Source organism: Mustela erminea, chromosome 15, assembly GCF_009829155.1.
Source record: "Mustela erminea isolate mMusErm1 chromosome 15, mMusErm1.Pri, whole genome shotgun sequence".
In the NCBI taxonomy this organism is placed as follows: Eukaryota; Metazoa; Chordata; class Mammalia; order Carnivora; family Mustelidae; genus Mustela; species Mustela erminea.
This window is the reverse complement of record NC_045628.1, coordinates 62,700,762-62,714,468: the sequence shown is the minus strand read 5'-3', so window position 1 is coordinate 62,714,468 and position 13,707 is coordinate 62,700,762. Positions and strand designations below refer to the sequence as shown.

General features: G+C 44.0%; 1 protein-coding gene across 7 annotated transcripts; it reads right to left on the bottom strand.

Annotated features, from left to right (window-relative positions):
• Window positions 1–2,962: 2,962 nt before the first annotated feature.
• CCDC70 (coiled-coil domain containing 70) lies at window positions 2,963–9,665 on the bottom strand. Of its 7 annotated transcripts, none has more exons than XM_032315108.1 (3): window positions 9,569–9,586; window positions 6,487–6,559; window positions 2,963–3,858 (listed from the first exon to the last, which is right to left on the bottom strand). In XM_032315108.1, the coding sequence occupies exon 3, from the start codon at window positions 3,827–3,829 to the stop codon at window positions 3,110–3,112; it is 720 nt and encodes a 239-aa protein (XP_032170999.1). In that variant the 5' UTR covers window positions 3,830–3,858; window positions 6,487–6,559; window positions 9,569–9,586; the 3' UTR covers window positions 2,963–3,109. The 7 variants fall into 7 exon arrangements, with proteins under 7 accessions (XP_032170999.1, XP_032170997.1, XP_032170998.1 ...); XM_032315106.1 differs by lacking the exon at window positions 9,569–9,586 and adding an exon at window positions 9,446–9,562; XM_032315107.1 differs by lacking the exon at window positions 9,569–9,586 and adding an exon at window positions 9,302–9,429.
• Window positions 9,666–13,707: the final 4,042 nt, after the last annotated feature.

The window sequence follows — 13,707 nt, the reverse complement described above, 5'->3', positions numbered from 1 at the left end:
CAGAACAGTCAGGCAATCCCTCAGGAGCTCAGTGATGCTGTCACCGGTGCCGCCTCCAAGAGGAAACCAGCTTAGGCAGCCGCTCTGTGAACAAGTCTACGTATGTTTGTGATAACACTAGTAATCATAACACAGAGGCTAGAAGCTGCTTTCATGGACATGCTGCATCCTTTTTTTAATTTGTGAACCTCTATGAGGGTCTAATGACTCTCCGTTAGTAGCTTATGCCGCTTACCTAACCCTATATTTTCTTTTGTCTAAATTTTGGTTTGGTTTCCTATCTCTAGAGAGCCTGTTCTCTGTTTAAAATGTTGAAGTGGGATGTACTCTTGGGGTCCTCTCAAAGAGGCAGCCCCACGCACCCTCCTCCTTCCTGGTATTTGTCAAATTTTACAAATAATTATGTTGTGATTTGATGATTGCCTTCACTCCAGACTGCAAGCTTCAGATGGGTGGGAATCAGCATGTTCCCAGGTAGAGCCCAGTATGCACAAGGCACAGTGGTGGTTGGATGAGTGAGTGGGTGGAGAAGTCGCTGACCAGTGCATGACTCATGACTTATGGAACAAAGGGGTGCTGGCGGCACAACTTGTTGTTCGGTGGAAAACGAGGAGAAAGTTTGAGATCACCCAAGAGTTGAGCAGGCTTGGAGAACTTGCTCTACACATCAGATGAAGGGGTCCTGCCATCTTGTGTATCCCAGACTATACTCTTCATCTACCCCCACCCCCAAAAAGCTCCCCATCCTGCTCTTCCTTGGCCTCTTCTCAGTGACCGGCATAACCACCTCCCCTTGGGGCCCCGTCAGGAGCCTACGAATCATCCTTGATGCTGGCCTCTCCCATGTTGACGAAATCCAACTCATCCCCAGCTGTGGGACTCTGTTGGCCTCCCAGTAGCCCCCTTAGCTCTCGGTTCCCTACCTTCGCTAATTCCTACTGGCCTGTTAGGCTTCACGCAGTCATCACCTCCCCCTTTCTAGATTCCTCCACTCACCACCCCCACCACTGCCCGACTCAGTTAAAAGACATCAAAGGAGCACTCCTTGCATCTGTCTCTCACTGTTCTCATCACCTTGGTAGGCACTGGCCTCTTTACCTGCCTGTCTCCCCACCTAGACCTAAGAGAACAGAGCCCAGAAGGGTGGAAGAAAGATGGAATCATAGAGGGAAACACCGGTCCTCTCTGGGCCGCTCCTCCAGTCCTTCAGCTGGCAGTTGTCTCCAAATGGTTTCTATGGGATGCTGTTAAAGCAGGCAGGGGGTAGTGGGAGCTTTCCATCCCTGCACCTCAGTTCCTCCTCCACCAGATTTATGTTTCTTTGGTCCTAAGATAAACAATTCTCTTTGCTGTTGTTTGGAAAAGAATCACTGGGCATCCTTGACTCCGTGGCTCTTGCTGCATTGGGGTTCCCGCCCTCCTGCACATCCACTAGAAAGGTCTTCTTGAGTTGGGCTGTCCAGTTGTCTCCCCCTGAAAACTGATTCTCCACACCGCCATCTTGTTCCCACCGCTTGCTGAAGTCTGCCCAGGGGTCCATTGGGGGCTGAGGAGGCAAGGCAGGGTGTGAGAGAAAGGAGGAATCTGCTCCTACAGCCCTGGCCCTGACTCCTGACAGTCAGAGGTCTTGCCTGAAACCTGAACATTCCCACAGTGATAGAGAGCCACAGAGGCCTGGCTGCTCCTGGAATGAACCCATTCTTCTCCTATTAGGAGAGTTTGCTCAGCACACTTCGGAGCACCCTGTCCTCTCCTCTCCCAGTCTCTCCACTGCCACCCCACACCACAGTGTAATTCCACAGGGCTATAAGGCTCACCAAGCCCTCATGCCATTATTGGCATCTAAAGCCACTCTAAAGCCACATTCCAGGACCTAGGGCTGTCATTAGAAAAGGAACAGGGCCAAGAGGCAGACCCTTCCATTTGCTGCATGACTGCTCTTATGTAGTCACTTTGCTTTCTGAGGTGTCTGTTTCCACATCTGTGCAATGGGTTGATGTACTTTTCCTGTCAACCCACAGAGTTATGGTGATGGCTACATGAGTTGGTGTGTAAGTGCTTGTCAAGTACGAAGGGAGGCACAAAGGCAAGGTAAGTAGATGTGTTAGTAACAATGAGGGTCACGCCTCACAAAGGGGAGAGTGGATGTTTCTTACTGTCGGAGGTTTCTTACTGGACATCTCTTACTGTCCACGCTCCAGTCCTTCCGTACCAATGCCCCATATAGACCATCTAGACCCAGAAGTTGGGTGTTTAAGTTGCTGACCACGTTAGTGTACATTCATTTAATTTTTATGGGCCCAGGGCATTTTAATTTTAAAAGAATGGAAAGAGAGAAACTTAAAGAAATTGATAATTCAGTGACACCTGTGTGAACGGGAACACACGGTGGCAGGGAGACTGTCCTACACGGTCCAGGGGACTTCATCATCCGGGAAGGGCGGTGCTTTAGTGGGCGGTGCTTTAGAGCCTCAGGCTTATGCCACGCCCCTTTCTCCCGCCACAGCGAAGGGGGCGGTTGAGAAGTTTGGGGCAACAGTAAGAGCAATAGGACCATTAGGGGATCCCCCCCGCTTGTATTCTAAATGGGTCACAGGGGAGCAAGAAGCGCAGGTGAGTTGTTTGAGAGCCCTGTGGCCTTCTCTGAAAAGCCGTGAGCGCACTACAGGTCTCTGAGACTGTTCAGAGTGGAAAAGAAATGATTGTCCCACAGCGTGACAGTAGTGTGGGTGGCTCAGCTGCTCCCTGTCCCTGTCTGTCTCTAGGTGGAGTTGTCTGAGCCCCTCTCCTCCCCCATTCTGACTTTCAGAGAGAGCCACAGGGTCTCTGTTCACGGACACTCACACATGCGGGGCTCAGGGGGAAGCGCGCAGAACCGAGCTGTGTGCAGACAGCCGTACAGCCTGGCGGCGGGGAATGTGGCCTCGGAGAAAAAAATGAAGCTGGCCCTATTGAAGAAGTTGTTTTTCCAAACCTCTCCCCAGGACTTTATTAGATCTTTTGAAGCAAGGAGACCAACAAGCACATCTTTTCTCCCACACATGGGGTCATCCTGGACTCGAATCCCAATCCAGCAGAGCCTGGACCCTGTGGCCCTTGTTTCTGGGGCTCAAGCTCTGCCTCGGGAGAAGGCTGGTGGTTGTGGCCCTCCATCGGCGTTATAGTGCCCGTCTTCAGGTATCTGCTCCTCGGCAATATGGCCACCACCTTCTACCCAGAATGCTTTCTCCTCCTCCCAGAGGGCATTCTCTTCCTCCCAGAGGGACTTTTTATCCTCCCACAGGGCCTTCTCCTCCTCAAGAAGAGCTCTTTCCTCTACCCACAGGGCTTTCTCTTCCTCCCACAGGGCCTTGTCCTCCTGAAGAAGGTTCCGGTCTCTTTCCCATAAGACATTGTCCTCTTTCCAAAAGGCCTTATCCTCCTTCCAAAAGGTACGGTACTTTTTCCAAAAGATTTCCTCTTCTTCTCGGAAAGATCTTTCTATTTCCCAGAATTTTTTTTCCTCTTTCCAGAAGGTTTTCTCTTCTTCCCAGAAAGGTCGCTCCTCTTCCCAAAAACCTAAGATCTGACCCCGGAAAGCACGGATCTTGCCTCGGAAATTCCACATCTCTTCTCTGAAGTCTTCTATTTTCTCACGAAAAATGTTCATCTCTTCCCGAAAAGCCTTTTCCTCCTGCAGTTTGTAGATTAGTTTCTTCTGGCGAATGTTGGGTGAGGAGCACACCATTGACCGGAAACAAGCAAGCCCCATCCATTTGCTCACCTTGAAGGGAAACATCTTCTTAGTGAGCCAGAATGGTGCGGTGGCCATGATGGAGGACAGGGCCATTGGCCAGGTCCAGGTCAGCTGGTCAAACCCTGTGGGGGTACCACAAAAACATGTTCATGAGTATCACATGCCAGAAAACAAGCCCCTGTATTACCTGTTTCTCTCTTTGTCCCATCAGCTGTGTTTGTGAGAGCCCAGATTTGGTAGACAAACATGCTGTGGGGTCATGCCTTTGGGCTGAAGAGGCGGTTAGTATAATCAAGCTCAAGGCTGCTAAAATCAGAGCATCTCAGCCAACAAGGACAGGGGTTCTCAACAAGGGCACCAGAACACACGAGTATGTTGTGCTCATTTAAGGGGTGTGTCACGGGATTTTTTGCTTTTAAATAATAAAGTACTGCAACCCCCAGATGACTTACTTTTGTTAAACCAACCAGAATTCATTTATTTTTTTTAAAGATTTTATTTGTCAGAGAGAGAGAGAGAGCACAAGCAGGCAGACTGACAGGCAGAGACAGAGAGAGAAGCAGGCTCCCTGATGCGGTACTTGATCCCAGGATCCCGGGATCATGACCTGAGCTGAAGGCAGTGGCTTAACCGACTGAGCCATCCAGGTGTCCACCAGAATTCATTTAAAGTTGTGTCATTCTCACTTGGGGATTGCTTATAACCTTCTCATGGTCACGCTCATGACAGGGTGCCACATATGTGAATATCCTGTCACCGGTCACCTGGAAAACAGAGCGTGAGACCCACTGACCTAGAGGGGACCATTTTAGTAGAAAAGTCTTTTTGGGGACCAGAGGCTTAAAACAGTAAGTTGAGAGACAATGCCACATGTTGGCAAGAATATGGAAAAGAGGAGCTCTCACAACAGGGAGTAACATTGCACTCTAGGGAAGACGTGTTATGACCCAGCAGCTCCACTTCCAGATATGTACCTGGAGGAAACTTATGACTCGTGACCAGGATACACATATAAGAATGTCTGAGAAGCTTTGTTCAGGGAAGCTCAACACTGCAAACAATCCGATGACCATCACAATAGAACGGATTTTAAAAATGGTAATCTGTTCACGCACTGGAGAGCATAGCTATGTGCAACAATGTGGGTGAATCTTATAAACATAAATGTTGAAAGAACCAGGATCAAAGGATTTCAAAAAATTAAGTTCCCAGAGAGGCAAAATTAAACTCTGTTGTTTATGGACATATACATAGGTGATAACACAAAAAGGCACAGCAAGGAAGTGAGTCCCATAATTCGAGATAGTGGTTACTTGTAGGGGTGAGGGTGGGGTGGGAGGTGTGATACTAAGGGTGGTGACTAGATGAGGATGTGAGGGGGGCTGGGGGGGCTTCTGAGGGGCTTGCAGTCTTCTCTTTGACTTGGGTGATGGTCGCGTGTGTTCATTAGAAAAATGTGCTACGCTCTATGTTTATACTCTATGTACTCCAGTTAGTGTATTGTATTTCACGATAAAATATAAGCTAGGGGAAAAGGAAGGAAGGAAGGGAAAGAAAGAAGAAAGAAAAGAAAGGAAAAGATAAGAACAGAACAGGGAGAGGGAGAGGAAAACATTGCCATATATCTGAGGGATCAGGTATTAGAACTTTCAGAACTCCCCACCGACATTCCAGTAACTGCAAAGGTGGGTCAAGGGATGACAGAAAAGGTTAGACATTGGAGAATGGGTAGAAGCAGGGAAGACAAGGAGGGGTTGCCCCTGGTGAGGCCATTGATTTCCATTTTGAGCTTTCTGGAAGCAGCTGCCAGGGTCCGCCTCACTCCGTGGGCCTGGCTGAGCACCATGCAATGGAGAACTTCTGGTCTTTCTCCTTTTTCCATTTTCTGACTTGGGAGGAGAGAGTGGAGGGAGTAGGAAGGACCCAGCTGGGGGGTGTGTGTGTGCATGTGTAAGAGAGACGGTGGCTCCACTGTGGGCAGCTGGTGGCACCGCCATATCCACCCAGCCACACAAGCAGAAACCTGGAGCTCACCCCGACTCCTTCCTCTTCCTCACCAGACTTTGAATCCATCACCAACCCTCCCGGTTAACATTTCTTGAAACCCCAGCCCCTGCTTCATCTCCTTGACCACCACTGGTTCAGGCCAGGACACCTCCTACCGTCTCCTGTTGTTCTGGGTTTGATCTTACCCTTCCATCTGCCCCAGGGGTGTTTCTAAAACACATCACATCGCAGCGCCTGCTCACAAAGCTCTGAAGACCCCAGCCCAATCCTACACCCTGATAAGATGCCCACTGTCTCCAAAGCTAAGTTTCAGTAATAATAGACTATATCCGGTTCTCTGGACAAGACCCGCAGTTTCTTGTTCTTGCCTCCAGGCCAAGGAACCTGCTGCATCCCCCATATTCTCCCATTGTGGGCTTGGATTCTTATCTGCACCGTCCCCTCTGAAAGCTACTTGGAACCTCCAGGGAGTCTGGGTGGCAGCTGGTTACACATCTGTCTGACTCTTGGTTTCAGCTCAGGTCATGATCTCAGGGTCGTGAGATCCAGCCCCGCATCAGGCTCTGTGCTCAGCAGGGAGTTTGCTTGAGATCCTCCCTCTCCCTCTTACTCCTCCCCACCGTGCTCTCCGTCTCTCCCTCTCAGATAAATAAATCTTAAAAAAAAAAAAAAAAAGCTACCTCCAGCCGAAGTCAATCACCACCTCTTCCATCGTACTGTGTCTACCCAGTCCCCTGACTTACTTGTCACATTTGGTTGAAATCAGGTGTGGGTGTGCCTTGTTGCCATCCCTGTAACCCAGTATCTCATATGAAGCTGTGGATGTAAGGAGGTAATTGATAAAAATGTTGGTTGACTTGAACTGAATTTCATTGAATTTTGGAATTTTGATTTTCTATGTTGTATTTTGGTTATTTGTCTTATTTATGTTACTGTCGGTATCTTGAGGTGGGAAAATGTGCCTCCTTCTTCAAGTGCCTACATTTACCACTTTCCTTTATGGAGAACACAAAGCAGTCCCTCAACAAGTGTTTGTTGAACTGGTTTAGGAAACTCTGTGGGCAAAGCCTCTGGGTCAGCTGGAGTCCAGGACCACAGGCAACTGGCAATCAGCTTTCTAATTACAATGTCAGGAACAACAGCGACTACACGCACATTCATTCAGCCTTTTGATGCTGGGCACTTTATCAGCATTATCTGTTTAATCCTGTTAACCATATTGTGAGATGGGCACCTTGATTAACCTCATTACATAACTCAAACTTGAGCAAGTTAAAAACCCATTCAAACAATTAAGTAGGTGAGTCAAGATTCTGTTAGTAAGTGCCAGGAGTGCATTACGTGGTCAAACAATACTGTTTGTAAACACCATCGGGCTCATATTTTCACTAGGAAGACTGTGTGTGTGTGTGTAAGAGTGACAGCATTTGTATCAAGCCCTTGACTTACTGATAACAACTTAATGATAACATTTAGCAACCTGGTCACTAATTTTAAATGAACCTCTTTTCTCCTCACACAATCCTACTGCTGGAGGAAACTATGCCGACTCCCACCCTAAAAAGCAAATCAAAGAAGATGGAATGTTACCACTGAAGAAAATAACTATATTTTTCAATAAACAATGAAACAACAGTCACAAAAGTCTACTTTCATAAGTGGAACCTGTCTGTTCCCAATTCGCAACAAAACAAAACCAACCAACCAACCAACCAGCAAAAAAATCATTTGGGGGCAGGCTTCTGGCTTTCTTCTGAAATGTTTCCTGGACCTATCCCAACACCAAAAGTAACCACCTTCCAAAATTACACTAAAGCTTTATTTCTTACTCCTTGGGTAATGTTTGCACTAACTAGAGCCCTCACGGAATCAGATTAATAAATTCCCTTCTCCTTTTGGTCAGAGATACCAACAGTTGCCTAAGTCCGCAATTCTCTTGTCCAGTTTCTTCCAAGCTCCTCTTCTCTGGCTCTTTCCATGCCTGCACGCATTTGCTGCTCTAACACCGGTTGTTGCTCTTGGCGGGCTTTCCTCTCAGGGCTGTGCTCCATGAACAGTGTGGGCATTCGTGAGGAGAGAGCCCCTCAAAGCTGGGTGGAGAAGTCAGTTCCGGGGGGCTGGCTCAGTCCATGCAGTCACTCGAGAAAAAAATCTACAAATCACAGGTCTGTGAGCACTAAGTGTTCATTCTACCTGCTTTTCCCCCTGAGTCTGACTGCCTGCTTGGCAACAGCAGGAGAAATCTGCTTATGGCACTTGCTGACAAGAAATAAATGTATTATAAGTCAAGTATTCAAGGACTGCCCCTTGTTGCCAGAGGATCTGGGTTCCTACGTGTGGAGAAACAGAGGCCCATGGGCTGAAGCTTCTTCAGCTTCCAGCACCCTGTCTTGGCATTCACATCCGGGTTAACGCTCTCCTCTGGGCTCCTGGCCAAAGCCGGGCCCTCCCCACCCCCATCTCCTCACAACCCAGTAGGAACATTATTTCCTCAGCAATCCCTCACGGGCCTTCCCCGTGTCTCTCTCTCTCTCTCTCTCTCTCTTTCTGCTCATTCTGGCCTCTGGGCACACAAACACACTTCAAACGACCACCCAACTGCCCAACCACAGAATCCACTAACTCCCTGTGCTCATTTGCTAGCCCTCTCCTCCTCGAAGAGTCTTCTCAAAGAGCAGCTGCCTATCACTATCCACCCCTTCTGAATTGCATGTATGCCTCATCCGCCGGCAATCTGTCTTTTGCCTCCTGCCACTGAAACTAAATTTGTCAAAATCATGAGTGACTTGCTAGTTGCTTAGTCCTTTGTCCTCACTGACCTCTGGGTAGCATTTGACATTAGTCCTTTTTCAATCTCCTTCCCCTTGGCTCCTATAACACGAGGCCATCCTGCTCTGGTCCCACCTCCTAGACTGCTCTTTCCCCATCTCTTCGTGGCCTCTTTTCCCCAATGGAATATGCTTTACCCTCAGAAGGCAGTCCCCACACCTCATGGAGCTCTTACAGAGGATGAATTGGGTATGTCAAGTACCTAGCCCAGTACCTGGCCCATAGTAAGGGCTCAATAAATAGCCATTTTTTGCTGTATCTCTCAGCCACCTTCCCTGATGCCTAGGCTCTAGCCTCAAACATGCCAAGGTTTCCTCAGTTCCCCGCCATGCTGTTCTCTCTCCTTAGATAGCCTTTGCCTAACCCCACTTCCCTTCACCCAGCTAACTCTTCAGGACTCGGTCACCTCCTCTAACAGCCTCTCCAGACACCCCTGTCTCCACCAAGTTAAGACTGAGCAGATGCCTCTCTTGTCCCACTAGGAACACTCCGTCTCGCATCTCTGTGTCTGGTATCCAGTAAAACGACAGGTACATAATACGTGTTAAGTAAATGGCAACTGAATGAAGGGGAGTCTCTGGGTTAGAATGTTAGGGAAAATTCATTTGCAAGTTTTTCTCATGACGACTTAAATTATCTTTGAAGAAGAGTTAAATTAAGCGTGATATCAAATACATAGAAGTGTGTGTAGATATAAAGCAAAAGATAAAACTGTAAAGGTGTACCTACAGAGATATAAAAACATGAATCAAAGAAACATGCCTCATCTTCAGTATAGTACGTCAGGACAAGAACGTAGTTTTAAGGAAAACATTAGGTATAACTCTACGCTTCAAGCCACTACTATTCAATCTAAAGCCAACCGTTACTTACTACTTAGCTGTTTCCCAAGTGGGCAAGTACCGTAGCCCTCAGAGGGCAGGCAACCATTGTTACATCACAGACCCCCTAATGCTGTTTGCAGTGACCCCTCTGCCCCTCTTAGTCCTGACTCACAGGGTAGGGAGGGCCAGGATGGGTAGGAGACTTTAAGGACTAGAGAGAAAAAAAACTTGCCCATCTTCCATCTTTGACTTCACCAATAAGGTGGCTGTTGATGACTCACAAATGATTGTTACCTCACATTCTACCTGGATGGTGTCCAGGAGCAGGCTTCTGGAAAACCACGTTGCGGTTGTGGGTTTGTAGGTGATGAATCCTTTCTCTTGCTGCTCTCGAGATGCTGTCTTTGGCTTTTGACAGTTTGACTGTGATGCGCCGTCTCATGCATCTCTTTGAGTTTATGCCACCTGTGATTTGTTGAGCTTCTTGGAGATGCAGATTTGATGCAGTTTTTCCTCAAACTTGAGAAGTTCTTGGCCATGATCTCTTCAAATATTCTTTCTTCCGCTTTATTATTCTTTTAGGATTCCTTTTATATGCAAGTTAGTAGCTTGAGGGTATCCTACAGTTCTCTGGGGCTCTGTCCATTTTCTTCATTCTTTTTTCCAAATTTCTATTGCTTACACGGGATAATCTCAATTGATCTATCTGTGCTCATGTAGGGAGTCTACAATTCTGCCTTAGCCTTCAGTTCCTTGCTGTGCAAGACCTCAAGGTCAGCTAGAGGTGAAGGATTATGAGGCATGTACACAGTCACATATGTGTGACCTCGATTCCCATAAATAATATGTTAGAATTTTTCGGTGTCTCCATGTTATTCCCCAGTTTTTCCTTCTAGGTTATTTCTCAGCTTCTTTTTAGCTCCAACTGGTAACACTGCCTCAGGAAACTGAGATATTAAAAAACTGCCACTATATATTTTTTTGGCAAATGCCCCGAGGTAAAGGCTATTTGTACAAAATTAGCATTGACTTAGGTCAAACACAGACAAGTCCTGTGGATGGAGCTTTTCAGTGAACTGCCAGACAGGTCAAATAGTAATGATTCTTTGGAGAAGGGGATTTTGGGGACCCAAACCCAACTTGTTCCCTTTCGTGGCCATTCTAGAGTTCCCAATCATTGGCTTTAATCATCATTCTTTTCTAATATATATTCTGAAGACTATCCGTTTCCCTATAAATACACTTACTTGATCTCACATGTTTTGATATGTCACATTTTAACTATCCTTCAGTTAAACTATTTTCTGATATTCCCTGTAATTTCTTCTTTGACCCACTGGTTATGTATAAGTATGTTACTTAATTTCCAAAAACATGGGGAATTCCAATTACCTTTTTGCTGTTGATTTCTAGCTCCATTCCATTCTATGTCTGTACAAAGCATATGGTTTATATACTTGGTATCATTTCAATTGGTTAAGACTTGCTTTATGGCCCTGCAGCTATTACATTTTGATAAATGTTTCATGTTCACTGGAAAATAATTGGCCTCCTTCAGTTGTTTGTTGCTATGTTCTCTCTATATATGAATTAGGTTAAGTTTTTAACTATGCTCCAATCTCCTATATCTTTGTTGATTTCTATGACTGTTCTGTCAGTTACTGAAAGGATATACTTACAGATCTATTTCTCCAGATCTATTTCTCTCTCCTAGTTCTGTCAGTTTTTGCTTTATATACTTTGAGGTTAGGTTATTGGGTATACCCATATTTACAACTATTATATTTTCTTAACATACTAACTTTTATCTTTATGAAATATCCCTCTTTATATTTGGTAATGCTTCTTTCCTTAAGTTCTACTTTGATATTAGTATAGATACATCACCTTTCTTTCATGTTGGCATGGTGTATCTTTTCTATCTTTCCATTTCAACTTTTCTGTGACCTTGTATTTAAAGTGTAGTTCTTGTGACTAGCATATAATCTAGTTTTGTGTTTTCCACTCTGAAACAATTTGTCATCTCATTGGGATATTATTTTATATTCACATTTAATATAATTATTGATGTATATTTTGATTCAGCTCTGTCATCTTAGCACCTTTTCCGGACTCACTTATTCAATGTTTTTTTCTTTCTGATTAATTTATTATTCCATTTCCCTTTATTATTTCAGTAGTCATATATTCTTTTAGTAATGATCCTAGAGATTAAAATAGACATCCTTGAACAACTAAAGTATAATAGACATTTTCACCTTTATCACATTATTGATAATGCTAGAATCTTAGAAGATTTTATCCCCATTCACATCCCCCCCTCTCATCTTCTACATTTTGTTGTCATGAATTTTTTTTTAACAATTTTATTTATTTATTTGACAGACAGAGATCACAAGTAGGCAGAGAGGCAGAGAGAAAGAGAGGAGGAAGTAGGCTTCCTGCTAAGCAGAGAGCCTGCTTCAGGGCTGGATCGCAGGACCCTGGGATCATGACCTGAGCCTAAGGTTTTAACCCACTGAGCTAATAGGCACACCTGTTATCATGAATTCTGATTCTACATATATTTAAGACTCCAGAAGACTTTACTATTACTGTTTTATAAAGTCAATGTTTATTTATAATTACACATTTTTATCTTTTCTGGTGCTCTTCACTTTTTGCTGCATCTCTATGCCTCTCTTTGAGATCATTTTCTTTTGCCCCCCAAAATCATACCCTTTAAGTTTCCTTTATTATGGGTCGTGTGGTGTCTTCTCTCAGTGCTTATTTGTTGCAAATACTTTTATTGTGCCTTCATTTTTTATACCATCCAATAGATTTTATTCATAAACTAGTTCACTTAACATGTTTCTATTACGATGTAAACAAATGTTCTTCCATTTTTTTGGTCTTCGCAGTATTGAGTATTTCATGGTAATAAGATTTCAAAACAGTATAAGAAATGAGTTTTTAATTTCTGTAAACATACTGGTGACAAAATCAGCATTTGTCTCTGATGAATTTGTATTATCATGACATTGGTTCTAAGTTTTTAATAGAAAGAAAGAAAATGTACTTTGGGGCTACCCAACATTGAAATTCTAAAATCAGTAACTTTGGGGTTTTTTTTAGAAATGCAATCCTTTATGATACCATCTGTCTTCATCTTCAAAGCATATTTCCACTGGCTAGAGAATTCCAGGTTAGTTGTTATTCTGGCCTTCACTGTTCTGTTGAGAAGTAAGCATCCATTTAATTGTTGCTTTTTTAGAAAAGTAGTATTTTTTTTGTTTTTAGCTGCTATTAAGACTTCGTCTTTTATCCTCAGCAGTTTTATTTTGTGTGATTAAATATACTTTATTTTGTATTTTTCATGCTTGGAATTTAAAGCATATTCATGGCTTAATGATTTTTATAATTTGGGGGACATTCTTGGCCAAATTTCTTCAAATATATCTTCTCAATTTCTTCTCTTTTCCATTTCTAATATATATATGTTAAATATTTTCACTGGGTTCCTTATATTTCTTATGCTCTTTTCTATATTCTCCATTTTTTTTGTCTTTGTGATTTAGTCTGTGCATTTTCTACTGCCCTATATTCCAGATCATTATTGTGTCTTCAGCTGTGTTTAATCTGCTGTTTAACTTATCCGTTCACTCTTTACTTTTATTTATTGGATATTATTCAGGTCTGGAATATCCATGTGATTATTTCACATAGTTTTCTGTGCTAAGTTTATTCATCTAGATTTTTAATTCCATGAACATATTAATAACAGTTCAAAATATATATATATATATATGTATCTTATTATTTTAAAAGCCTGGGTCTTCTGTGAATTTCTTTGCATTGTCTGTTTTCCCTCTTGGTTGTCTGTCAAAACTGGTTTTCTTCTGTGATTTGTTACTTTTATTGATGTTATCTATTTCCAGAGGTACTTATTTATTGCTTCTAATAGAAAGAGAGGCTAAAAGCTGATTAACTGAATCCAGTCAGGAGTTGCTATGATTCTAAAACCAGGCCTTAATTAACCCTGTGAGATATGCTTCTCCCGTTGACCCTTCCTCCAAAAATATGTCCATGATGTTTTCCAGTACCTCTCCCCTCTAATAGGTTCTTGACTCTAATTTTATCCCTCTAAACATTTTCATATTGATGAAAACTCTGCTCATACTTTCCAGCTTTTCATTCACTGCTTTCACTTTTGGAATCGGCTTCAAATATCACTCACCTCTACTGACTTGATTCGTTATTCAGATCTTGGTCTAAAAAATTCTCCCTGACTAGATATTTCTGAGATGTCCAGTACTTCTACTTGTTCCCAGC

Bases quoted from the DNA above. Each gene is read 5' to 3' on its own strand.
- CCDC70 (XM_032315103.1), bottom strand. From the start codon at position 9,632: ATGGGCAAGTTTTTTTTCTCTCTAGTCCTTAAAGTCTCCTACCCATCC. The intron at 3,859-9,568 runs GTGAGTCAGGAC...GTACCCCCACAG, and splicing joins ATCCTGGCCCTCCCTACCCT to GGTTTGACCAGCTGACCTGG.